This window comes from Rhinolophus sinicus, linkage group LG09 (assembly GCF_036562045.2).
Source record: "Rhinolophus sinicus isolate RSC01 linkage group LG09, ASM3656204v1, whole genome shotgun sequence".
Classification (NCBI taxonomy): Eukaryota; Metazoa; Chordata; class Mammalia; order Chiroptera; family Rhinolophidae; genus Rhinolophus; species Rhinolophus sinicus.
In genome coordinates this window covers 84,430,090-84,457,876 of record NC_133758.1, presented here as the reverse complement: position 1 = coordinate 84,457,876, position 27,787 = coordinate 84,430,090, and the positions used below count along the sequence as shown (strand labels likewise).

At 33.5% G+C, this 27,787-nt stretch overlaps 1 protein-coding gene and 1 non-coding gene across 2 annotated transcripts in view; both read right to left on the bottom strand.

Moving 5' to 3' along the window:
• VPS50 (VPS50 subunit of EARP/GARPII complex) overlaps window positions 1-27,787 on the bottom strand; it is a 115,671-nt gene that overhangs the window by 55,843 nt on the left and 32,041 nt on the right. The window contains exons 10-13 of the mRNA XM_019729711.2: window positions 19,962-20,004; window positions 18,204-18,302; window positions 16,591-16,731; window positions 1,293-1,425 (exon numbers count right to left, since the gene is read on the bottom strand). Of these exons, the coding sequence (XP_019585270.2) occupies window positions 1,293-1,425; window positions 16,591-16,731; window positions 18,204-18,302; window positions 19,962-20,004 (416 nt within the window). The remainder of the gene's footprint in view (window positions 1-1,292; window positions 1,426-16,590; window positions 16,732-18,203; window positions 18,303-19,961; window positions 20,005-27,787) is intronic.
• Window positions 23,938-24,079, bottom strand: LOC141567038 (U4 spliceosomal RNA). The gene has a single exon (XR_012489436.1). It is a non-coding gene; the product is annotated as a U4 spliceosomal RNA (small nuclear RNA).

Below are 27,787 nucleotides of genomic sequence, written 5' to 3'. Positions count from 1 at the left end.
CTGCTGATAAACTGTGGAACAGTGCGTCCACAGTTAGGTTAGCAGGGTGTCCACTGGGAGCCATCCAAAGCCCTGGCATAGGCCAGGTCCCAGAGGCATGCGTAACATATGTATGACCACTCCTATAGCTTCAGCCTTATGTGTATGGTCTGGCTCGTAGGGCCCCAGAAACTCAGGGTGCACCTCAACTACAGCTTTAGAGTTTGACTTGAGAATGGTAAAGTGTTAGGATACCAGTAGTCATAACTACAGAGCTACAGCAGAGGAACTTGAGAGATCCTTTCAGTTATATATTCCCCTCTCCCAACAATATTTCTAAAAGGATGAAAATGCTTCCACAGAATTTTCCTCTCTTCTTTTTTGCTATCTATATTTAGGAGCTTCTTATGAGTCAAGACAAATATTACACTTATGTCTTCTATATTACCAAAATTGTATGTTTAAACAAACGGTAAGATTTCAGTGTTCCTCCAACCAACCACAGAAATCAGGAAGCTCAGAAATTAGAAGATACTAAAATAAACTTGATTAACTAATTACATCAAATTTTATGTAGTACAAAAAAAGTGTACAGTGTAGTTTATTTTGCCCATATTAAACAAAATGCTCATAAAATCATTTATTACTTTTTAAGGTATTTTGAATACTTAATCTTAGTTATTGTTCAAGGATAATCATTTATGATACATAATTATGCAAATGAGATAATTTAAATATAATGCTTCATAAATACAATTTCTCAAAGATTTGTTCTTTATTTAGCTGACTATAAGAGTTGCATTTTCCATTCAAAGACAAATATTTTAAAATATCACTTTTTATGAAATTTTAAGTCCTGCTAAATTTTCAGAAAGAAAAGTATCAACATAATTATTAATTCTTAGAATCTAGCTTCATTAGTATAACTTGAAACTTAGCAAAATAGGTTTAATGTTGAATATTCAGCATTAATTTTACAGAAAATCTGGACAGACCATTGTCTTACCTAGTTTACAACTATTAATACATATTTTTTAAAAAGTCCTTTCTTAATAAGCCAGTCTGAAAGCTATCAGCACATATTCCTGGAAACTGGTAATATCTGCCACTTCAGAACTCCTTTGACCCAGCTAATCCCCAAAAGTAATGAAGCTTTTATAGGAGATGAATCACTTTCTTTGAACATTTAACCTACTATGGTCACTATAGTCCCTGAAATTCTATAAGAATGGCTAGTCCTTTTTCTCTCCTTACTCCAAAAATATAGCATATTTATTATTAAATTAAAAAAAGATTTCAAAGTAATTTCCTACCAGAAGCAGAGGTAGTATCCTCATTGTCATGCTTTTCATGCCATTCCATAGTCCTGTAATAGCTGAGCATAACCTCCCACAATGCTTTGCACAGGTCAGCAAGGCATGGAATATAGCTGTCTGGTGTAACGTGCTGAAGAAAATGACAAGAGCCAACTTTCAAATATTACATTTACTTTAACACGTAAAGTTAATAAAAATAAAACGGTATGTTATTAATCAAATTCATTCAAAAATTAGAGATAATTAAGAAAATTTCTTCTTCTGACATGTCTAAAGAGAAAATTCAATGGCAAGAAAATTTTGTTCAAGTAATTCTCATTTCAACATGGCTTTTAGTAGTCATCAGGGATATCAGTCCATATACTAATTATCAAATTATAGTCAGAGAATCAAAAAGTCTACAAATAATTATTGAATTGGCAAGTGTTCCCATAAACAACAGTGTGGACTTCCCCAAATGCATTTTTTCAGAGACACGCTTCTTAGCATGCACGCACAGCTGTGTATTCATCCGTGGACCTGAGTCACAACTTATGAAAAAGAGGCCAGATTTACAATTCAGTTATGTCATTTGTATAAATTAAGTAAACACCTTTGATAATCTTTAAATCCTTTAAATAACATGGATACAGTTATTTCATATCTGACAATAACATTTTAAAATAATTTTTTATATAACATGCCTATGAAACAATATGTGGTCCCTAATTTTCTCCCTAATGGAAATGCATGGATTTTGCCTCCCCCACTGTATTCTTTGTAAAAACTATCATTTGTCATTCTGCCTTTTTTTCTTGCAGGTAGTGATGTCTCCATTCTATTTTGCAGGTTTCCAATGTGTTATAATGCAGCCTTTGCTCCATCATTTGAGGATTTCCTAGCATTTCTGCACTTTGTAATCAATTCACCACAACTGAGCATGCTAACAAACACCAAAAGCTGCAGACTCTGGTTGGTGTATGCGCTCCGAGGTAAATAGCTAGGAGGAGAAACAAGGTATAAAGCCATATACGCACAGTGTGATGGCTGCGCAGGATACCACAGCTGCTAGGGATCCTCTCCCTTTCAAAAAGCTTTTTATCTCCATAATGGCCTCTCCTTCTTCTAAACTCATTTACTAATACATTCATCTAGCAATTAATAAAAATACTAATTTGTATACTCAGCACACTTTTGTGTAAGCATTCCAAATCTCGGAAACTCAGGAGGAAGTAGTAAAATAATGGAGTTGTTAAGCTCTGGAGTCAGGTTGTCCAAGTGGGGTTTATGCCAAGAATGGTGGCATAGTTCAGCCTTATAAAAATCTATTAATATAATCTGCCATATTAATAGGTCTAAGGAGAAAAACCAGATGATTATCCCAATAGATGCTAAAGAAAACCTCTGAAATAGTCAACAGTCATTCCTAATAACAACTCATGAGAAAATAAAAAATGGATGGCTATGTCCTTAAATGAGGAAACTCGAAGGCACAGCCACTGTGTCAGGAAGAAGACAAGGAGGCCCACTGTCTGCACTACTATTTACTAGCTAATGAGGCTAGACTAAGGAAGCCCATGAGAAGCAAAAGAACAGGAAAAGAAGAAATACAACTGTTTATCTACAAATGACATAACAGTAATACACCTGGAAATTCCTGGAGAATCAGTGGTAAAGCTAACTAACTCGAACAACAAAATAATTCTGCAAGGTAGCAGGTTATAAAGCTAATGAACAAAAAACAACAGTATTCATATACGCAAATAATAACCATTTAGAAGACATACTGAATGAGAATTCTCCATTTATAATAACAAGAAATATAATTTTGGGGGGAATAAACTTAACAAGAAATGATTCAAAAGTTTATCAAGAAAACTGAAAGACATGAAGTAGACATGAAAAATGGAAAGATATCCCTTATTCTTAGTTGCAATGTCTCAAAATCATCAAGATGTCAGTTCTGCCTAACTTAATTTATGAATTACTGAAATACCAATACAAAAGAGTACAGAAATAGATCCAGCCTCATATAAAAATCTAATATATAATAAAGATAGCACCTCACATCGCTTAGGTGAAGATAGTCTTTTTCATAAATTGTGTTGGGACTAGTCAGTCAGACAAAAACAAAATGAGACTCATTCCTCACACCATACCCAAGAATGAACTCCAAATGAATAAGGGATCTAAATGTAAAAACCTAAAACTATACTAGCCCTAAAAGAAAACACAGGTTAATTCTTCTCTCACTTTGGTAGAGGGAAAGTCTTTTGAATTATGATTCAAAATTCAGAGGTAATAAATGTAAAATTTAATAAAGTTTACTATATAAAAATAAAAATAGAACTTGCATGGTGAAAAAATACCATAAGCAAAGTCAAAAGACAAACTCGAAAAGATATTCATAACATATCACAATAAAGAGCTAATATTCCATATTTATAAAGAACCCTTAAAAGTTTGAGGGGGGGGGAAGACCAAAAATCATACAGAAAAATGAGAAGAAGGCAGAAACACACATCACAAATAGAGATACAAAAATAGCCCTCAAACATAGGAAAACATGCTCAACTTCACTGCAGTAAGACAAATGTAAATTAAAACTATAATGACATACTAATTCTCACCCACCCAACAAACTGGTGAAAATTGTAAAGCTGACCACTGACAAAGATTCTGTCCTTGACCAAACTCCAGCCAGGCTCCTCTGAGCTCTCTTCTCCACTAGGCCTCAACCTTGGCCCATAAAGATTTGAACAAAACACTAATACAGTTTCTAACAGCTCAAGGCAGCCTCCTTAGAATGACTCTAGCCCCCTTTAAATTGCTTGCCTGAGAAAATTCAAGGCTGCCAAAAGAATTTACTGTTTGATCCAGCTAACACTTAAAGACAGGACCCTGTCTCCCAGGCTCTAAGGAAGGGTGGGAGCCTAACTTGATAAACCACAATTAGCAAATCCAGTTGGGTTTTACATGGACCAACCACCCCCTTCTTGTTTCTTGTAATTTTTCACTTCCTGACTCCACTGAGCCCCCACTCACACCCTTCTCTATTCCCTCACGCTCCCTTTAAAATGTCCAGTTACCTCTGTACAAATAGAACTTGAGTTCTGCTAGATTCTCTTCCCTACTGCAATAGTATATTACTAACCAAAATCTGTTCTTACCACTTTAATTAGTGTGTGTCCAGCTTTGCTTACCTTTGAAAGCATGTATACTCTGTTGCGAAGGCTGTGAAAAAAATCGGCACTCTCATATATTGCTGATGGGAATGCAAAATGGTACATGGAGGGGAATGTAGCAATGTCTAACAAAATGACATGAGTATTTTCCCTTTGACCCAGTAATCCCACTTCTAGGAATTTACCCTTAAGATATATCTCAAACAATGGGAAAATAATATGCACAAGGTTATTCATTAAAGGATTATGTGTAATTGCAAAACATTGGAATCTATCTAAATGTCCAAATGCAAGAGACTGGTCAAATAAACTATCGTTCTCACACACAAGAGCAGTGTGCAACAGTGAAAAATAATAATAGACTCACGCATTTTTTAAACTTAAAACAAAATCCCTTTCATAGGACATATATCTATGAAAGTGAAAATTTTAAATAATTATATATATATATATATATATATATATATATATATATATATGTAATAATAGAAAAAATCTAATGCATGTATCTTCTTATCACAAAAATAAACACAGGAAAAATCAACAAGGAAGCACTGAAGTTAGTTACCTACAAGAGGTGGGATGTGGGATGAAATGGAAGGGATGCAGAAAGGAGGGACACTTCTCTGAGGATACCAAATTGGCTGCCGGTACCTAGTCACAGAAGAATTAGAATAGCTATCTCGATTTATACATGGTTTGCAGGGATCAATATAAAATATTTTTGCATACTTATGCCATAATTTGGGATAACTTTTATCTTTACTTTCCATGTCTACTTTTATATTCCTATCTTTGCAATGAACCAGTGTTGATTTTTTTTCCCTAGGTTTATCTTTACCACATTATTATACCTGACGTATGCCTTATACCACCACACATGCCATAAAACCGATACTGATGCACGTGGTGAGGAAAAAGCTAAAAGCAGGGCACAAAGAAAAGCAAAAATCACAAAAAAGTTCTGGGCTGCAACTCAGCAATCAGTCATCTGAATAAAGGTACTCTCTACAAGTCCATTTGTCTAACTTTGCTAAACTCAACTTTGCATAAACTTATGTTTATATTATGCAAATACATACAATCTAATTATATCCCAATAGTCTTCCTGGTAGATAAAAGGAAGGCAACGTTAGTCTTAGTCTTATTTTTTCCTAAAGCAAAATTGTGACTATACAAATAATTGTATTATAGCCCACCAATTAATTTTTATTATACTTGTCACAGTTTAACAAACCAGAAAATTGAAACTTATAACTACTATCTACTATTCTCCACCCAACCACTGTCTAGTTACATATTTGCTTATTTATTCCAGGAAAAAGAAAGTTTTTTACTATGTTAGCTCTAGATGATTTGCTGAAACATATTGGGTTTGGATGAGATATATACACAGAAAGGTATATGTGAATTTTTTTTTTTTAAAGTTGAAATTATGTAATGAAGGTATAGCAAGCTTTTTCTCACTAACCTGATTCAAGTCTAAATAATTCACAGATCTAGCTAAACTACTGCACATGCCTAAAAGTCTTCCAAAAGAATCCAAATTTCATTATCTTGAAATATGCTCATATGTACAAACATAAGATTATGACATACTGAGCACCACATAACAAGATGATTCTTGCCTAAATTTATATTGTAAAATAGAAACAAATGTAGAGATTCATTGTACTAAGTATCTATACAGTAAATAGTTGAAGGAAATAAGGCAAGGTGGGAGAGAGAAAAAATACATTGTTTTTAACAGATTTAAGCCCAGGTTTGTTCATCTCTGTACGTGAAGACTATGCTGGCAATAAGTTAAAAGAGTCATTTCATTTTAAAACTGAACTCTAGAGACCACTTTCTGCTAGACCATGCAACCACCTGCTGTCAACTCTCATAGCAACAAATGCTTCTGATGCTTTTAACACATTACTAAAATTATTCACAATATTCTCTCATTAATTTATAAAAATTGCCTCCAACAGAGAATATTATTACACAGACATGGGTCAATCATAACTATAACAAAAGGGATTCAAAGAAACCAACAAAAAAAGCAAACAATTACATAAGTAATAAAAAAATAAAGAGCAGATCAGGAAGGGTCTGAGTTTCTGAATGAATAGTCCATGCAATTTCCACTCAGACATCAATTCTTCTTCACATGGGTTAAACTTAATAGAAAGAGTCCCAGACAAGAAAGTGGAAGCCGTGGTCCCACTCAGTTCCACAACTTAGCAGTCACATGCCCTTGGACAGGAGCCACCTGGATTTCAGTTTCACCTTTCACAAAACAGTGTTAGAGATCCCTGCTTCCTTCATCATTGCTTTAATCCATTCACTGAACACTAAAAACGTAACGCTGCAATTCAGTCCCAATTAAGATGGGCTTCACTTAGCATAAGACCAGAAATACCAAGGCAGAGCAGCACCATATTATAATTCCAGTTCTATGTTCTTAGCAGATATCAATAATAGCAATGAAAAGTTTTGAATTAATCAATTCGGAAAGTATTCACACAGTGAGACATCCCAAAGAACTAAATAACATGTTTTGAATTATTTTTTAAAGTTAAGAATGTATGGGGAATAGAAATTTAATTGTCACCTATTTCTCTGTGTCCTAGAGACGTTTTCCTCTGCCATTCTTTGACAGAAAGCTAGTAGCATCAATTTATTCAGCAAAGGTGGTGGGATGAGGGGAAAAAGAGAAAAAAACATATATAGCGTTTTAGAAATAGCTCAAAAAAACACGCAGAAAAGAAGTATTTTAAGTATCTAAAATATTTTTTAAATCCATAACCTCTATACAGAAAACTTAACATCCCTAGTAATTGGTGATTATAGAAGGTAAGAAATATCCCATGGGGCAGGATTTGGAGAAGATTCACAAATCTGGATATTTTAATACAAAAACTCAACACAGCATTTCCACAACGCTTACTATTCAGACATCAAAATAGGATCCTTACTCAAAGCCTGATGAACACTTGCACAAAACACACAGATCTCATTTCCCATCTCATCACTATCAGCTAAGAATAATATTTTGCACCTTCCATTTCTACTATTAACCATCTCAACCAACCTACCTGATCAAAATAAAAATGAAGAAACTAGCTTATTATAACCAGCAACATCTCAGCCTTAATTCTAAACATAAGTTTAATAAGCATCTAGAGGCCATTTCAAAAAACCATATAAATCCAGAAGTGAATATAAACAGTCTTTCCAAATTTGAAACAAAATCATCTTTTGAAAGTTGCTTAAGTGCAAAGTTAAGTGGTAAATATAAAAAGAAGGGTGCTGCTAGATTTCGTCTTTTAATTATTATTAATCTCCTTGTAGTTCCATCAGAAATCTCTACTACCACATACCTACAAAAATCGCTGGAAGGTGATTTTTATATTAAAACATCAAAGTAAAAATTCTTAGGCATATCTGTAAAGTATTATTTTGTTCTTGTTTCAGTTTGATTTAGGACTCTGATCACATCCTGACAAACATAAAGGGAATAGATGTTTTGACATCCTCACGGAGATCCAAACTCCCAGGGCTGCCTTCCACCCTCCAGTTTGGTACAAGGAAATGAATCCTCACTCCACCCACCCACATACACACACTGATAGATGGATTATAAAAAACAACAAACAGTTATCGGTATCTTTACATGAACGCTGTTAGCACTGTGAGCTCACATCACCAGAAGCTGCTATGAGGACTACTGCTTACCTGTGAGGCTTCTGGAAAGATGTTTCAGGTCAAAACAGCAGAGGCACAGGGAGCTGAAAATATTTCTGAGGAGGCTGAACTATGGACCATAAGTGGTTGGGCCAACCAATTACAAGATCTCTCCAACCTCTGATTACTTCTGTAAGGGCCAAACTGTGCAAAATATGAGAATCTTACGTACTTCTAACCATTGGGAACCAGAGAGCTGCATGGTACAGTGGACTGGATGGCACATGTTTGGGTTTGGGGCCCAACTCTGTGACTTACTTGGTCATAACTCCAGTGTATCATTTCATGCATCTAAACCCCAAGGGATAAAGCAAATAACCTAGAGTCTCTCTGACGCTTTAAAAACTATGAGTCTCCACAGATAAATATACTTACATGCATATGATGTAGCAAAACTTTCCTTGTACCAAACTGGATTCATTTGTTGATTTAAAAACACAACATCACGGTGAAAAAAGTCATTCTCATCTCCCAGGCATTTTATCATTAATACTAAATATGCATATATACATGAAGACATATGCAATATTCTGATATAAATCATGCCAACTTGGAGCTAAGAAACTTGCATTCTCTAAATTGTGAAATAGACGGGGGGGGGGGTCTCCTTTAGTACATTTCTCAGGTTTTTCTAATTGCTGTTAAATGGCTTTAATCAAATAGAAAGCTTAATACTACAAAATAAGCAAAGCATGCATAATCAAAATATATAATCTTTCAAAGTTTCAAGTGATAAAATGCTATGAACCCCTGTACTGAGATTATCACCAAAAAAGGGGCAGTACTGAAATGCTAAAACACTATCAAATCAAGAATAGGGTTTATTGGCAAGTTTCAAGAATGGTTTTCTACCAGTAAATTATATTTTGTTTCTGCTGATCGCTGTGTGCCACATTCTAAAAATAGGTTGGTTCTTTAACATCTATCCCCAATGCTCCCCCCACACACACGTCACCCAGCAGTCTAAATTACATTGACAGTTTTAAGGGTTCTTAGACTTGGGCAAGGGAGAGGCCTTGCCACACCTGAGCCAGTTTCAAATGACTAGAAAACCCCTCCAGTTCCAGCCAAGAGAGGGAAGGTTGGTTACCCAAATAACTACAGCCCAAAGCATGCACTCCACAGGCTCTTATTAGTCCCAGGGTACTTTAGAAACAACCAGATCACCATCCTGAAATGCAGTGGACAACCTACGGTTCCTTTCACCTGCCCTATGCTGTCTTCCTCTCATGCCACTCTTCATGAGATTTCCTCTACCCTTGGATCCAGCCATATATATTGTGCTTGATGAAATCCAAAACCCAATTCAAAAGCTGCAGCCTCCTCTTAACAATGAAGATACACTTTGCCTTCCTTAGAGTTGTTCCCTAAAGAACTGTGATCTCACTGACATTTTGTTGTTTGAACTTTTCTTATTCTACCTCTGATCATAATGTCATTCTACCTCTGATCATGATAATTAATATAACCAAGTAAGTTAGGTTATAAACTTTTTAAAGCCTTATTTATCCTTGCTGAGCTGATCTGATTACATGACTAACAAAAGTTGAGTAATGACGACAACAGAACTGATTGATACTTAGCAAGTCAGTGCTAAGAAAATGGAGTCGTTTGTCTTTACCAGCATACATAAAATGGAAATAGGCTAGCTTGTTAGTTTACAAATAGAATAAAATTTCAGACCCTTCACAGTTCTTCACAATCCAGAGAATAAATGGCAGGGGGAAAAAAAAAGAGAGATGGACAAACTTTCCTCACCTATCTTTTGAACATTAACTTTAGAATTTTAAAAATTACCAAAACTTACTTTTACTATTACCCTATATATTCAGAGATCAATATATAATTCATATAGAAGAAACTTAGCTGGGTGCTACATATAAGTGATAAGAATAAATCTGACAGCTGCATTCTTAGGTTATAAAACTGACATGATAAAACACTCAAGTAAATAATATTATTCCTCAAACTGAAAAGGTTTCTGTCTTTGACCAAATGTTCAAATTTGTAGCTTCCAGTGGGAAAGGAAACATCCACTCACCTATCCAATCAAATCAACCAAATTAACCTCAACAATTAATGAAATGCCCCAGTTTAATTTCGTTCACATCCTAATTATGCGTGAATGATAAACAAATTATTTTTGATATGCTCTCTTCTGGTATCTGACAATCAAGCTAATAAATACAAAACAATCAGCATGCACGTATACAGGAAAGGATAAAAGCAGACACTGCTGATGAGGACTGTAAACTGAAACAATTTCTAGAGGGTAATTTTGGAAAAATGAACCAAAAGCTTTAAAAATGCAAAATCTTTTGCAATTTTATTTTCTTGTCATTTATCCTACAGAGATAGTTTAAAAATGTGTGCAAAGATTTAGCTTTAAGAATACTTACTACAGTTTTGTTCATGACAAAAGCTGGAAATAACATAAATATCTAAGAATGGAAAATTGGTTAATCCATGGGATCTCTCACTGAAATATTGCCAAGTCATTAAAAATTATGTGGATAGCATATTTATTGAAATGGAAAATTGCTTATAACATAGCAAATGGGAAAAATGTTATAAAACTGTATACAGCATAATCCTGTTTTTAAATGCTATTTGCTTATATATACATTAAACGAATTAGCTTTGCATGCAGAAATATCAATTTTTTTGCTTATCTGTATTTTTCTACATTTAATGTTTTAGCTGTATAATTTAAAATATGTATACTTTAAGATTGCTTAATTTGAGCAACTACTTACATAATCTATTTTCTGTCTAAAGACTGAGTAATGTAAAAACATATAAATAACAGATCAATTTAAGAAATCAGAAAACAGAAAAAGGACAAAGAGGCAGTTAATTCTATAGAGAACCCAAAACAAGATGGTTACAACACGTGAACATTAAATTTAGCTCTGAACTTCCTGGCAGCTTATCATCTATACTAAAGAGAGTCTATACTCTCACACTATTTGATAAGAGAAACTATATTAATTCTTCATAACAGGAAATATGCTGAGAATTTAGAAACAGAAACATATTTTTGACTCAAGAGAGAAATTTGTCTTTAGGTTTCTATATGAACATCAAAATAAACTATATCTTCAACAGAGATCTTACTAAAAGATATTTATTGACCCTCAAAAAACTAACATTAAATTATGATTCAATATCAGAAGATATTATGTATAAGAATGACTAGCCTTTAGTCTGACTTTCTAAGGTGTATGCATATAAAGAACCTGTAAAAGTTCATGGCACAGAGAAGGTGCTCCATGTTGGTTTTCTTTCCCAAACTTAATCAGACTTGAAATGCGTCATCATCCATCACACCAGTTAGAGACAAAGAGGACAATCCAATTTACTCAAGAAACATTTACTTAACACCTCCAAGGTGCGAGACTCTAAGAAAACAAATATTGAAATGATTTCAGAAAGTTTTTTTTAAGAAAAACACTACATTTCCCCCCCGAAGTATTACTACATTATCAAGTTCATTTCAAAAACAATTCAAAACTTAAGATCTTTTGGAAATGAACAACTGAAAAATGGCACAGAAAACTTCAGCCAGCTTAACCAGCTATGCTATCATAAAATTAATCAATAACATTCTAATAAACATCTTGAACTAAGACCCCCAGGGAAACCTATCGGGCTGCCAAAAAAAAAAAAAAATTTTTAATCAATGAATACTTTGTAAACTTTCAAATAACCTACAAAGGGTTTCTCTACAAGACCACTACTTAGTATCTTTAAATCTCTGCACAAACTGGTGTAAACATGTAAGGTACTTAAAAATGTAAAAATAATCACAAACAAGACTAAATGTTTAAAGTAAATAAAATGACCACTATGCCTCTTTACATTGTCCCTTGCCAGAAATGAATGTGGTTTAATTCTCATTTGAAAATTTTGCTACTAAGTATCAGTCATTTCTTTGTGCTTCAAAATAATGTACACATTTTTAAAAAGAACCTATATTACTGATCTAAAAACTGTATAAGCCAATATATTCAAGAAAAGGGAAATCAGACTGAAAGATAAACTATAAAAAGAAAAACTCTGCTTTTAATTAAATCACTTAGGAAACATCATTAACTAAAGAAAGAAAAATAAGTACGTTCAATTGCACAATGATTTCAGAAAGCTCAAAGCCAATTAAACTTTTAAACTCAGAGCAACGTGACAGGACAGAAATGGCAGAAATTCCTAACAGGACAGGATGTTGCTGGCCATAAGAACTTTGAAGTTCTCTCTTTACCAGAGCAAGTAAAAACAGAACACTAATTTTGCCCCCGATTTCTTTGTAAAAGGATCTGAAAAATTAGTTCCATTTAATTCTAGCCCAGTTACTATTAGACTGCCATCTGCAAATGGTTTAAAATAATACTATGTATAAGAGCAAACAGATTATCATCTCTTTTCATTTCCAATCTCTTTCTATTTAAAGGAAATACAATTGTTCCGTTTACAAGAACTCCATCCCTCTCTCAATTCTGATCAGTGTAACATTTTATTTCATTTTTTCATGTTATTTTTAAACTCTATAATTAAAAACTTCCTTCAAAATACTGCTACTGTACAGAGAAAACCAACTGCCCATATGTCTGGGATCTTTCTTTTCACTTCCAAAATCTGCCAGTCAACACCTTATACATATTTCCTGAGGGCTCTGTTGCTTCTTTCTTATCTGACATTCCACTGCCACCTACACTCTCACACTAGTACACCCTCAATAATTACTATGTTACTTCTAATCAGGGTGAGAATGATTCCCAATTGCCACATACTGAAAAATTAAGACCCTTACATTTTAATACAAGGCTCTTTCATGAATTATCTCCCTTGCCTGAGTTGTACCATTCCAGATTCTTGAAAACATATTTAAATTTCATCAGCTTATTTATTAAACTTCTAAGGGTTCCCTCCATTTTTCCTCTCCTGAGATGACCACCTTCATGTATGAGTATAGAACTCAGTTACTAAAAGTTCACAAACTAACTAAATAAATCTGATGTGAAATAATTTCTTCATCTTATTCAGTTTAAATATATCAAATATGACTCAATATTACAAAATAATGAAAAACTTAAGTAGGTTTCAAAGAGATGCCCACATCCCTGTCTGCCCGTAGCAGCACTGACTTAAATACTTACAAGAGTCCTGGGGCAATTTCTGAACGTCCTTACATTTTTACCGAGATTGGGCCAAACAAACCGACCACCTTAAAATGCATCACATTCTTCACCTCATTAGTCAGCTCCTCTAAGTCTGTTCTTTCAAAGAAACTGCTATACCGAATTCTGTTAAATCCTTTCCTCAAAAGAAATTCCTCCATGAAGCCATTGTTAATATTTGCTACTATTCTCACCACTTCAGACTAAAACTACTTCAAAGCTTGAATATAAACCAGAATTGTACAACTGTGTTGGAGGAAAAATAATACATGCACTTGCTGTTCTGAGTGTGTGTGTGTGTGTGGGGGGGGTTTCTATGACTAAGTTCTAGTGCACCAATGAATAATTTGTTTCCTTAATTATATGTTATATACAATATATATGCAATATAATATATATATATATACACACCTCACCTACTATATCACACATATTTGGATAATTTTATAAAGAATTACCACATATTTCTTGGGAGTAATTTTAACAAGCATTTACTCAAGTTGAAATCAAGAAACATAAGTCCTTTATTATATGATAATTTAAATATACACAGATATGTCAAAAGGTTATTTTACAGTAAGTTTTCACTTTAAAAAGTGAAACACCTTCAGCACAAATTTTTCTTTATAAAAATGTATACGCTAAGTACAATTTATATTTATAAATGCACAGAGGACTTTCTCAAGAAGAATGAGCACAAATATGTCTTTGACTTAAAAGTATATAAAAGCTTAATGATAACGAAATACACGACACACAAACTAAAACACACACACCAGACACCAGATTTAACCAAAATCAAGAAGACTGAAGGACAAAAGTCTAATTTGTTTAAAATGTTTGTTTTAATTATTAAAAGTTATTTTTTGTTTTAACAGAAAAATCACTCACTTGAAAATTGCTTTACTATTTAAATCATCTATTAGTAGCAACAACACTAACAGAATCAAAAATAAAATTGATTGTTTGGATATTTAATTTAAAAATACAGGATCTTGAGATTATCAAGTTAAGTGAAACAAGTCAGACAGAAACAGTCGAGAACCATACGACTCCACTCATATGTGGGATATAAAACTGAAAGCAACAAACAAAACAAACAAAAAAATCATAGACATAGACAACAGTTTAGTGGTTACCAGAGGGTTAAAGGGGAAGCGGGTGGTAGAAGAGGGAAAAGGGAGTCAAACATATGATGATGGAAGGAGAGCTGACTCTGGGTGGTGGACACACAGTGTGATATATAGATGATGTATTACAGAATTGTACACTTGAAACCTATGTAATTTTACTAACCAATGTCACCCCAATAAAAAAAATTTTTAAATGCATTAATGGATGGAGAAATGATATGTATATATTACAAAGTCTAATAAAATGTCAATGGTAGAATCTAGGTGGTAATTATATGAGTGTTTACTTATAAATTTTTCAACTTTTCTGTATGTTTGAAGTTTTTTTATAATAAAATGTTGGGGAAAAATACATACTATCAACCTAATAAAATAATAAAATACACTTCAAAATCAGTGAAATTCATTAAGTGATGGCTGCACTTAAAACTAGATATTTAAAAATGTAATTATGCAACTATATCACACTTAAAGTTAATAATTATAAAATTTGTGAAACTCCTCATGATTTATGAAGTGATTTTAAAAAGACATTTTTTAGCTATATTAACAACTATCCACTGTCATTATTAACTTAATCCTTAATCTATCACACATAATAATATCCTTCTGGAATATTTGTTGTAGCTCAAGTAAGGATATTTCTCCACAGTTCCCAAAGGACATAACCTGAACTTTTGACCACTAAACTCACTGAAGAATGAAGATGAGCTTAATTTCACATGAATTTCTGGACATAATTACACTAGAGAATAGGTATCTACTTCCTAGAACTGTTACTTTCTAAGTTGACATTAGAGAAAACTCATGCAAGTCTCCAGTGAAAGACAGAGAAAAATCTTGAGCTAGAATTAGAGACCAAGGTCAACAATGACCTCCATATTGTCAAATCAAGTATCAATTCTGTGATATCACCTTATTCAGACTCACAGAAGCATCTGAGATAGATTTACAGTCGATTCTTCTTACGATACATCCTTCTACAGGGCTGCTGCGACACCATCTCTTACTTTACCTCCTACCTGGCTAGCTGCTCTTTCTCAAACTCTTCTCCAGGTCCCTTCTCCCCTACCCAGTCCCTGAAGGTCACAGGCTGAGGACCCTAAGATCTTCTTTATCTATACCCATTTCCCCAGTCTTCCTACAGTGTTTCCCTGAAAATAAGACCATGCCAGACCATCAGCTCTAACGCGTCTTTTGGAGCAAAAATTAATATAAGACCCAGTATTATGACCTGGGCCTTATATTATATTAAAATAATACTGGGTCTTATATTAATTTTTGCTCCAAAAGACGCGTTAGAGCTGATGGTCTGGCTAGGTCTTATTTTCCGGGAAATGCGGTATTTAGTACCATGATTTAAGCATAATTAGACACTGATGACTACCAAATCTGTAACTTCAACTCTGTCTCCAGAGGTTCTTTTTTTATTCAACTGCCTCTTCAAGGAGTCTACTTAAATGTTAATAGGTATCAAACAGAATTCACGAATTTCCACTACAGACCAGTCTTCCTTGTAAAAGCAAATGACACCACCATTCTCCTAGATGTTCATTCTCTTTTCCTCACACTCTACATCAGTCCATCAGTACCACCAATTCTAAAACAGAGCTCTACCAAGTTAACTCCTTACCTGTGGGTTATATTACATATAGATCTAGGTTTCTTTAAGAATGAAAAAGAAAAATTGGTAACAGATGCACACTGAAACAGCATTTATTCACCCAAAAAGAATGAGTCAAAGTGTGTATGAGAAACTGGCAAAGATGATTCCTTAGAAGCATCTTAGATGCAATCATACAAGAGCATTAAGAGCCTGAGAGAGAAGAGTGAAAGAAGCTATGAAAGGGTAAAGTGTCCATTTATAAACAACTGCACTCCACAAATCAGTACCATCTCATCAACCTTTACCATGAGTGTGACCAAATCTTCCCAGTTTCTTTATGAGAAAAAGAATAATATGGGAGAAAAAGAACTTTTGGAAAACGTATTTGTTTCAATTTTAGTAGCATCTTCAAAAAATAGATGAGGAAAATGGAAAGTGAATTTAAAAACTAAGAGAGACATATAAACAGCAAATTAAGTTAATACATACTGTACAGAGATCTTTATATTGCAGCTTTTGGAATTTTGTATCTGTGTTTCCTGCACAGAGTTCCACATAACCAAGAACAACTTGAAACACGGTATTATGAATGGCTTGAGTGAAGTGCATATGAAGTTGATCCATTGCTGTCTATGGGAAGAAAATATAATTTCGTGTTATTAAAATAAATTTCAACAGATTTAAAAAACATAGGGAAAAGCCTTTATGATTATAGCTACAATACTAAGATCATAAAATTAAAATTGTAATGTTGATTATTTACAAATAACCCTTCAAATAACCAAAACATCACATCACTAAAGATAAATCTGAATTCTGAACGCTGCTCTGTTGCTCTGTACTTATGATTGGTACCCATTCTGTTCTTTCTGAGACATGTCACACATAATCACACCTTTGGATTCCCTCTGCCATCATTCCCTTACACTGTTCAGGATGCTTCTCAATGGTCACCTTTTCAGAGCAGCCTTTCTTGACCATCCTAGACAAATCAGTACTTTACATCATTCTAGCCACTTACCCTAGAATGTATGTATGTGTATGTATGTATGTATATATATACTTCTCCACAGCACTTGTTATCACCTGACATCATATTTCTTTCTTTCTTTAACGTTTGTCTTCCTCACTAAAAGGTAAGACACATGAGGCCCTATATCCAGGTGCCTGGAGCAACGCACACAGTAGGTACCAATACACATTTAATGAGTGAAAAAATTCCTCTAATGAGGAAAATTAGAAGTTAAAATCATATTTTCAATGGTCTTCCAACATGTCCCTCAAAATTACCGAGTATCTTCCTTCTTCAATTTTTTTCTAGGTAGAGCTTAAGACATGAAAATTAATAAAGTACAATAAACAACCAAATATCTTAATAATATTCAGATTTTAAAATGTTAGTAGTTTAAATGGTTTGGTAAAGTCTTAAATTTCTAAGACAGGAGACCATTTAAGGGATGAAAACGTATCTATAATGTCTAGATGTTCCAAAGATACGTGTGTAATCCTGTACACACAGAAGGTACAGTTAACTTTTCAAACCATGGCCCATGTTTCAAGGAAGCTCTTCAGCAGTCAAAGTAGGTAAAGCCATGCATTGTGGGAGGACATTCTGGGGATAACAGAACTCTTTGAAATGATAAATGCCAGAACCTGATAAATGCTAACTTACCTGTTTTACAAATATACACAATGCACAAAAGTTTACATACCACTCTGAGGGAGTCATGCTGGCCCATCTAGGACCCATGAAGCTCCAAACTCAGAAGTTCTCGTTCAGGACCAAAAGCTGACATAAAAGACACTACACATCCTCTCCCATTGAATTATCTTACCATATACATACTTGTTTGAAAACCTACACAAAATGGTGGGAAAACCTGACAAACACTTACTTCACAGTTCAAAACAAACTTCTGTAATGTTTTAATCACACTTATATACATTCTGAGCCTATGTGAACAACTATGTCACAGCTTAAAATTTTATTTTGTTAAATGAAACTTTAAGGACACTATATTAGTAATGTTCAGACTTAAGCAATCATAAAGATCAACAGATTCCTGATTTTTTAAAAAAGTAAACGTCCTTTCAAAACTAACCTGTGTTTTTCCAAGAAGTCGATAAGCTTGTTGAACCTTGGTATAATGGTTAATGTCAAAATTCTTGCAGATTTTAGAAAGAGCTACATCCAACTGTTCCTATGTGTTTAAAACGGGAGACAAGATGCAATTAAAGAATTATGTTTTCAAAATGAAGAGAAAATATTAAGACTAATCTCTCACTTTTAATTAATATCTAAACACACTTACTATCACACCAAATTTAATAGCCAATAATAAATTTAAATACATTTGTAATAAATAAATAATAAAAATATAAATAATTCTCATTTAATACCAACTATAATGAAGCTTACTAAGATGTTACTAATGTTTCTAAAAACCCATGCCTAGTGTTTCAAGGGACACAAAATAAGTATAATACTTACTAAAGAACTTTTTTATTTTTACTTCACTCTATGTTTCCTCAGACGCCTACTAAAATCTTACAATGATATGAATTGAATTTGTAGGACTATTAAAAAATAAAACAATCCTTCTTTAATCACTGAAAAGTCATTCTCAACAAAATTACATTGACCTTAGAGGTATGTACTTTTATATCTCAATGCAACAAATTTTTTTTTCTTTTTTTTAAATAGTTTCAGGTGCACAAAACAATGTTAATAGTTAGACATTTATCATTTATATCCCTCACAAAGTGACAACTCCCATTCCCCCATCCACTATCCCTCTGACATCGCACACAGCCATTACATTTCCACTGTCTCTATTCCTAATGCTGTACTTCTTGTAAATATATATATAGTTATATGTAACTATATATATATTTTATATATATATATATATATAATTATGGTTGACATTCATTATTCTTCAACGTCAGCTTCAGGTGTACAGTACAGTGATCAGGCATCGGATTTCCATTTCAGTGATTTCATTTTAAAATAAGGATTTTTCTACATAAGTACAGAAAATATTGTATATTAAGAGTGAAGAAATACTAGGTTTTCAAATGAAAGTCCTCATTAAAATATTCAAGTGACTGTTTACTTAAAGGATTTTCAAAGTAGTTATATTTGTGTTTGTCAAATAAATTGTCATTCTTACAACTAGTAAATAATTACATTTATGATCAAAAACTACTTTCACAATAGGTCATTTGAAAGCCCAGCTGCAACTTTTATAAATACTGTTATCAAAAAACAATAACAAAATATAAGAAAAAAAAACAAATAATTCTTATTAAATTTATTAACATGAATACCCTGCTTTGCAAAGATTGCTAAGGAAAGAGATGAACTCTGAGTAAATGTAAGAAGAAAAGCAAGACTTCATGCTCACAATGACATATCTTTTCCTTTCCAATTTCTACTTTTGTATGAAATATTAATATGAGGTTAGGAATTTAGGAGGGTTTTCATCAGCCAATAATTATTCTTAAATAAATTCACTAAACTAAAAATGAGTAGTAGTTGATAATCAAAATATTTAATACATGTAAGTATTTTGGCTATAACTTACATGAGAACATATTTATGACTACAAGTTTGGGCATCTTTCTGGATATGGTGATATTTTCAAACACTGATTTCAGGTCTCATAATTCTGAAAGTATTACTGAGTTTACCAGCAGGTTAATATTAACTTGAAGATGAAGAGATATTCCAAATGAAAAACAACAAAGTAGTGATCTGGAAACACTGATAGTAAGAAGTCAAAACATACAGTGCATCTACACTGTTCAAAACCTCTAACAATGAAAAGCCATTTAACTTATGCTGTAATCCTTCTTACCTCAATTTGTTCTAAAGTATCTTGCAGCTTTGAATTCAGTTCACTGTTAAATAAAACAGAGAGTTAGATGTATCTGTCTTTAAAAGAGACAAACTAAATGCTAAATAAATACATGGTAGCTGAATAAATAATAAGTTTACAGATCTATAGTATGAGCAATAAGTTTGTGCTGTGGATTCTACAATAAGGCAAAAAAATAAAAGGAAATGAATTAGGAAGAAATAGGAGCCATTACTAGCAGCAACAGGATTGTGTAAGTAGAAAATACAAAAGAATATCTATAGCTAAAACTCAGAACTTAAGAATTAAAAACTGATAGCAAGTTTTAAACATAAAATGTATAATATAGATAAAAAGTAAAATTTCAAAAAAAATTAATTTCTATATATTAAGAACAAGGAATTAGACAACAACATTTTTTTAAAATCCCATTTCAAAAAAACCAAACACCTGGGAAAAAATCTAATAAAAATCATGTAATATAAAATTGAGCTAAAATAAAGATGACTTAAATATATGAAGGTATATACTGTTCAAACAGACTAAAACCTTCAATATAGTTACGATATCAGTACTCAGCAAAATGATCTCCTAGAATAAGTGAAATTCTAATCAGCAGCCTTTTTATTTATTTATAGAATCTGACAAACTGCTTCTAAAATTTACATGGACTTTCAAAGGGCTAAGAATAGTCAAGAATATCTTGAAGAACGATGTTGGAGGACATACACTAAAACAGGTAAAGGCTTACGATACAGGTACAGCAACAAAACAGTGTGGTACTGACATAAGGATACATAAACAGACCAACAGAACAGAATTAAAATAAAGGGCAAAATGCTTGAACAGATACTTGACAAAGGAGATATCCAATTGGCCAATAAATATAAATAGGCATTCCAATTAGGCATTCAGAAAATGCAAACTAAAACTACCATAAGACACCATAATAACCAGAATGGCTAAAACTATTTCTTAAAAATGACATCAACAAATGTTGGAAAGAATGTAGAGCATATGGAACACTGAATTCAATGCCAGAGGAAGGGGAACTCTTTCGAACTGTAACATCCACTGAAACTCAATACACATTCTATATCGCAGAAGTCCTAGATATGTACCTGACAGAAATGCACACACAATCCTTGCATTATTATTTGTAATAGGCAAAAGTACTGAAGAAACACAATTGTCTACGACCAATTACATGGGTAAAGTGTAACATATTTATATAATGAAATACTATAGCAATGAAAATGTATCACCTGAATCTCAAAAATATGATATGGGACAAAAAAAGTCAGTTACAAAAAGTAGATATTGTATGATTCCATTTCTATAAAGTTCAGAATAGGTAAAACTAACTTTAGTGACAAAAGCCAGAACAGTGATTACCTTGGGAGAATAATGACTGGGAGCACAAAGGAAGTTTCTGGGGTTCTAGAAATGTTCTATTTCTAGGAGGTAATTACATAACTATGTTCGCTTTGTAAAAACTGATTGAGTTACACACTTGGGATATGTGACTGAATCTGATTTCATTCCCTTTAATTTTCCCTAGGTTAGAAAAACAACAACAACAACAAAAACTAATATATATATATTTTTTTTTTTCTAAGAGAAGTAAGCCTTCATTTCCTTGTTTCACAAATGAAGTTGGCTGTGCTGGTGCTTTAAGGCTAAAACTAACATTATTTGAATTATGTCATTGCTAAAAAAGACCTGTGATATGTAACAAAATAAATACAATCATAGAGAAAACATTTTAACAAAAATGATTGAGGCAAAATTAAAATAAAATATTAAGAACAAGTGAAAGATGTAGTTTTGTATACCAAAATCATACAAGGTTTTTTACAACTATTATCTGATTATAAATTTGACTTTCAAAATCCTAGCAGCAAAAACAATAAGGAGGCCAAGTACACAATCCAGTATCCATAATGTCAAAACATACCAGTAACTCAAGGGGGAGAAAAAACCAAAACCAAAACCAAAACAAACAAACAAAAATCACTTTTGCTGGCATTAAGTTCTGAGAGAAAATTTTGCCAGTCTTGATAAAGGGAACAATAACCTTTATCTCCTAAGGCACAACACCCTTGGCAAAGCCTTACAGAAAATACAATAATGGATTAATGATTCCTTGCATTTGCTTCTTATAGAGCCTTTAATGCAAGTTGAGATAACACCAGAGTGATGTGATATATACAGATAGAAACAGATATTAAGCTATTTGCCAAATAAGTAAAACCAATAATAATTCAAATACCCAGTTTTTGGTGACCTCAAGGATAAATGTCCAAACGTCTAGAGGAATTAGACCATTTTCTACAAATACTATTTATCATTAGCACACTTTTGATTAAAGTTGAGAATTGGAGATTATATTCTGAAAGTGAGCAAAACTACATCCTTTGACAACCAATGGTGTAGTATTGATACCTTACCGTGTTTCCCCGAAAATAAGACCTAGGCGGACCATCAGCTCTAATGCGTCTTTTGGAGCAAAAATTAATATAAGACTCGGTATTTTATTTATTATATTATATTATATTGTATTATATTATATTATATTATATTATACCTGGTCTTATATTATAGCAAAATAAGACCGGGTCTTATATTAATTTTTGCTCCAAAAGACGCATTAGAGCTGATGGTCCGGCTAGGTCTTATTTTCGGGAAAACACGGTATTAGAAAGATTATGGTCTCTAAACAGGATTTATGCCTAAAAAATAACCACAAATACAGGTTAAGGGAATACCTATAGACAGGAGGACTGAGATTTCCTTAAAATTATCATTGTGGGACAATTTTGCCCCCCCAAAAAATATGAATGAATGAATGAAAATAAGAATGAGAGCTCTAACGTCCTCAAAATAATACCCCTAAGAGTATAGTTATGACAGTTAGCACTTAGAAAGAAGTAAGTAATTCTTCACTCTCCCCCGCAAATCATTATCTTTTCCCAGAGTTGTTCCTTCTCCCATGTTCTCTCTCTTTTGATTCATATCATCAGCACCCATTCAATTCAAACTGGAAATTTCAAAGTCATCGTTAATTCTTCTTTCTCTTCATATGTAACTGGGTAATCAAATCTTGATGATTCCATCATTTCCCATATCCACTTACTCTTTCCCTTTCCCTTTCTCAATTTTGTGTCCTAACTCAAGCATTGTCACCTTGGCTTGAATTATCTTAATAGCCTCCTAAGGAATCTCTGCACACACACACACACACACACACACACACACACACACCACCCTTCAATACATCCATCCACTTATCTGACAAACACCACTGACCTACTGTGTACCAAACATTGTACAACATCCTCCAAAGACTTTCTGGCATAGCTCTGAGCAGGGGTCAGGTTGGATTTTGTTTGATTTGGCAGACCAGTGTTTTCAAACAGCTTGTCTGTGAAAGACTTTCGGCAAGACCTAGGCCAGTCCTGTGGGCCTCATCATTTCCTGCTGTCTCATATCTGGCAGCTTCACATATATGTTACCTGCTTGGTCCCTAAAGACAGCTTGCAGCTCCTAAGCAAAGCAGAAATAAAATCACATCAATCCACTGCTTTAAACCCTTTGGTGGCTCCCCATTAAGCCCAGGATAATGCCCCAAATTTGTATGGCATGTAAGACGCTGAACAACTAACATGAAAAATTAACTTCCCATTCGCTTTCAGTGCCCGTATTTTTGTCATATGGACTATGTGTAATTTCCCAAACAAAATCTAGACTCCCCCACCCTCTGTTCATGCAGGTATTGTTCACAATAACTAGAGTACACCTTCTCCTTTTCTTACTCACCAATGTCCATCTATCTTTCCAGCCCAATCCAAATGTCTTTTCTGAGAAGTCTTCCCCTGCTAACTAACTGTTCCCTAAGTTTCACTACGCTCTGTTTACAGCACCTTGTATTATTGTAAGGACTATCTGTGACTATTTCTCTAAGGCTGTGGTTTATTCCCCAGTGACTTCGCAGGACAAACTAAACTTACCCCTGACTCAGAGCAGATAATAAATATCTGCTGAGTCAAATTTTCAATTAGCAATAATTGCGCCTCGGATAAACCTCATTGGCTACAATACTGCTACTGCACAAAGCTAAATTTTCCATTCAAACAAAAATGGCAAAATTTTACTATCATTCTGTTAGCCCCTATTTTCTACCTCAATATTTTTTCTATCTCAAACATTTCTGCTGTATTAAAATGCTTCCAAAAGTTACAACTGCAGTTTGACAACAATTTACTACTAATTAAAATACATGTATAAAATTATGTGATTAAGGAATAAATATATTAACTATACAGTCTTTAAAGACACTTAGCCATCATTTAGAAACCTGAATTCAAGTCATTTCAGTCAATTACTCAAAGTACGTTAAAAGGATCTATTCAGAAACATTTGGATAAACAAAAGCATGATTATTGTCAAAAAAAAATTACTAGTTCTAAGACGGAAGGTTAAAAGCTATTAAAGGCTATTTGCAAGTTTAATGAATAAACAACTTTGGGGGCATTTTTACCATGACTACAGAAAATATTAAAGATAACACATCCATAAATAAATCATTAGTAGTGTTCTTTTAAAAAGCTAATCTAAGATACACACTCTCGCAAAATGAGTCCTAGAAAGGTTGTGAAAAAATCAAAATTTTGTACATAAATCAAATTTATACAAGTTTGACAGTACAAAAAGACAAGATGGTACAGAGGTAATTAGCATCTTAATGAGCTTTCCCTGCTCTGCTGTTAATGAGTCATGTGATTGAAGTAAAGTCTCTTAATATCTCTGAGCATCAGTTTCCTGGGCTAGATCTAAAGGGTTGCTTCCAGCGCTAAAGTCTCAAGATTTTATTAATATTATATTCTGAATACCAGTTGCCCAATCATCACATCTTTGTAATAAGATTATACAGAGTTTTAAAACTGCTAGAATAAACTTAAGTAAAATTTATACTTGTAAGTTTATAGTGCATAGCCATGGCCCATGAAAATTCCAGTCAGTTTAGAGCAGAAGTATATTCCAGTGGTTTCAATTCACTCACAGCTGACAGACAGTTTATCAACAGACCTCAGAAAATCTGATGTTCAAACACGGGGAAGCCCAACAACCCTGAGGTACCATGAATGTCCACATGATCCTGCAAACCATGAGCAGAACTCCTAGGATCACTTTGGATCAACCCAGATATCTGTCCTCTGTTCAGAAAGCCCTGACCGAACCCAGAACACAATCATTCACCACAAAGAAAGCTCCGTTATTAAGGATACTAAAGATGCTCCAAACATCTCCAAATTTTGTGAATTGTAATTCTAGAGTAGAGAGCAGGCCCAGGAGTGAAATCTAGACAACAGTCTACGTTTCTAAGTAAAGTTTTACTGGAACACAGCCACATGAATTTGTTTACATGTTGCCCGTGGCTGCTTCTGGACTACTCGGGCAGGGCTGAATAGCTGCAACCGAGACCTTATGGCCTGCAAAGCTTAAAATATTTATTACATGTCCCTTTAAAGACACAGTTTGCCAAGCCTGTGCTGGAGTTCAGCAGAAGACTTTTTACGTTGTCAACTGATCAAAGTTAAAACAGGAATATTTGTATGTGTATGTGTTTGTGTTTACATGTATATTGACTGTTTTAACTAAAACTGTATAAATGTACTTCATTCACCCATTTCTGATTCAGAGCCGTGTCTTTTCATTTGATTGGAGTTTTAACATCTTAGTCTCATAGGATCCAATCACAAATCAACTGTCTATAATTTCAAGTTTCAGTTTCTCTACAGTGAAGTAGGAACTTAAAGACAAATGCAAAGCAATACAAATGCCAAATCCCATTTAGTTTCCTTACATCCTCCAATTTTCATATTGTCTCCTCTTCAACAAATTCAAAAGGAAATTTATTTTTTAACAATATGTTTTCTTTTTCCAATGCGTTCAACTTAACCTTCAAAAACTCGTTTCATTAGTTTACTTACTTAACGTTAATACAGTAACAAACACAACCGGCAAAAAGGCTTAGGTAGAAACTACAATTACCTCTAGTAAGTATATAACTCTGGCCTACTAGGCATGAGCTTCCACTGTGTACAACAGCTAGTACATTAGCAGATAGTACAGGGTGGTAGTGGTTCAAAGCAGCAAGTTCCAAATTCCAACAGACCTAAGTTTAAATCCTGGCTCTGCCACTTATTTTACAAAGTATCAATTCCTCATCTATAAAACAGAGATAGTAACAACATCTCTGAGGAATATTTTATCAATGCTCAATAAGAAAAGGTAAGGAAAATCATTAGCACAGTGCGTGACACATAGAAAGGCCAATTTCAAATATTATTATCATAACCATCACCACTATCACCATCACCATGATTCAATTTTTAAAAGCTAAAAAGATAAAGCTCTAGTGAGAACACCTTATTAAAATCTAATTTAGAATTACTGCACTGTCAGTGCTGCCTGAGCTAACGGTGCCTAGCTTCTACTGCTGCTCCTATAAATGTCAGTATTTCCCACTCCTGCATGGTTATAAGAAGTGAGCCATTCACAGCACGAACATCTCAGATAGTCTTTGTGTACTCTGCTCTTAACTAGCATATTATCCCACAGTCCTGCCTGTTAACTGCCTGTTACTTTAAACTCCTAGAGAACAAATAAATTGTAAAAGCTCTTGGGATAGTAAGTCATATACACAGCACCTCGTGCAGACAAGCATTAAGTAATACCTTATTCTTGTCTCATTATCTAGAAGCAGAGTTTGACACAGATGACTTTTCTAGGCAACTGGTGAAGTTTAGAACACCAAATGAAAAGAGAAACATCCTAAACATGTCTAAAGGAAAGACACCATTTGTGATGAAATGAGAATGGCATCTGACTCTGTCCTACAAACAGGAGGCGAGAAGACAACTGAGTAATACCTTCCATTTCCTGAGAAAAAGTTTTTTTTCTTTCAATCATGTTTATGGACTCAATTAAGATCATTTCAAAACGTGAAAATTTATCTGCCATATATCCGATACAAAAAAAAAAAAAAAAACCTCAGGTAACTGTAACGAAACAAAACAAAGCAATATAGAAAAAAAGAACATTACAAAAAAAAAAAAATGATAGCAGGTGAACAGGACCTTAAAAAATAAAAAGTGTTCAACAGAAATAATAAAAAAGAAACAGTAATGGATTTTAATTTTCATTTAAAGACAAAGGATTACTTCTCCTGTTTTCTAAGTCCCATATCACGCTACTTAGTTCTGCAAGTAATATTTATATAATCAAAATACAGTAAATATGATTTCTATTAGGCTAATTTTTTTAGAAGTAAACTATTGAAAAAACACAGATTCCATTATAGTTGCAAAAAGAATATAATGTTGACCAAGTAAAAATAAGTTCCACTAACAAAACCTGGAAGATGGAGAAAGGAAGAAAAGTAAAAGAAAGTATACCAAATTCCTGTCGCTTACAGATATTTTATTACAGGGAGTGAACAGTCAGATCATCAACAACTATCAGTGATAAATCAGGGGAAAAAAAGCTATCTGAATGTATTAGTTCAAATTATAATTAAATCTACTAGGAAAACAATATGTCAACTGTAAAGTTAATTAATGAGCTGTGGAGTAGGGAAGGGAATGAATGGTGGGGGAGGCATGAAGGAAATTCTTTACCTTTTGTTTAAAATATTATATTTTTGCCATGTGATTTTATGTTAGATTATTTTTTAAATGCTGTGGCATGGAGGAGGGAGGCAGAAGAAAGTAGGCTAAAATAAAAGAAAAGGAGTACAGGCAGCATGAGAATAGCATGGTACC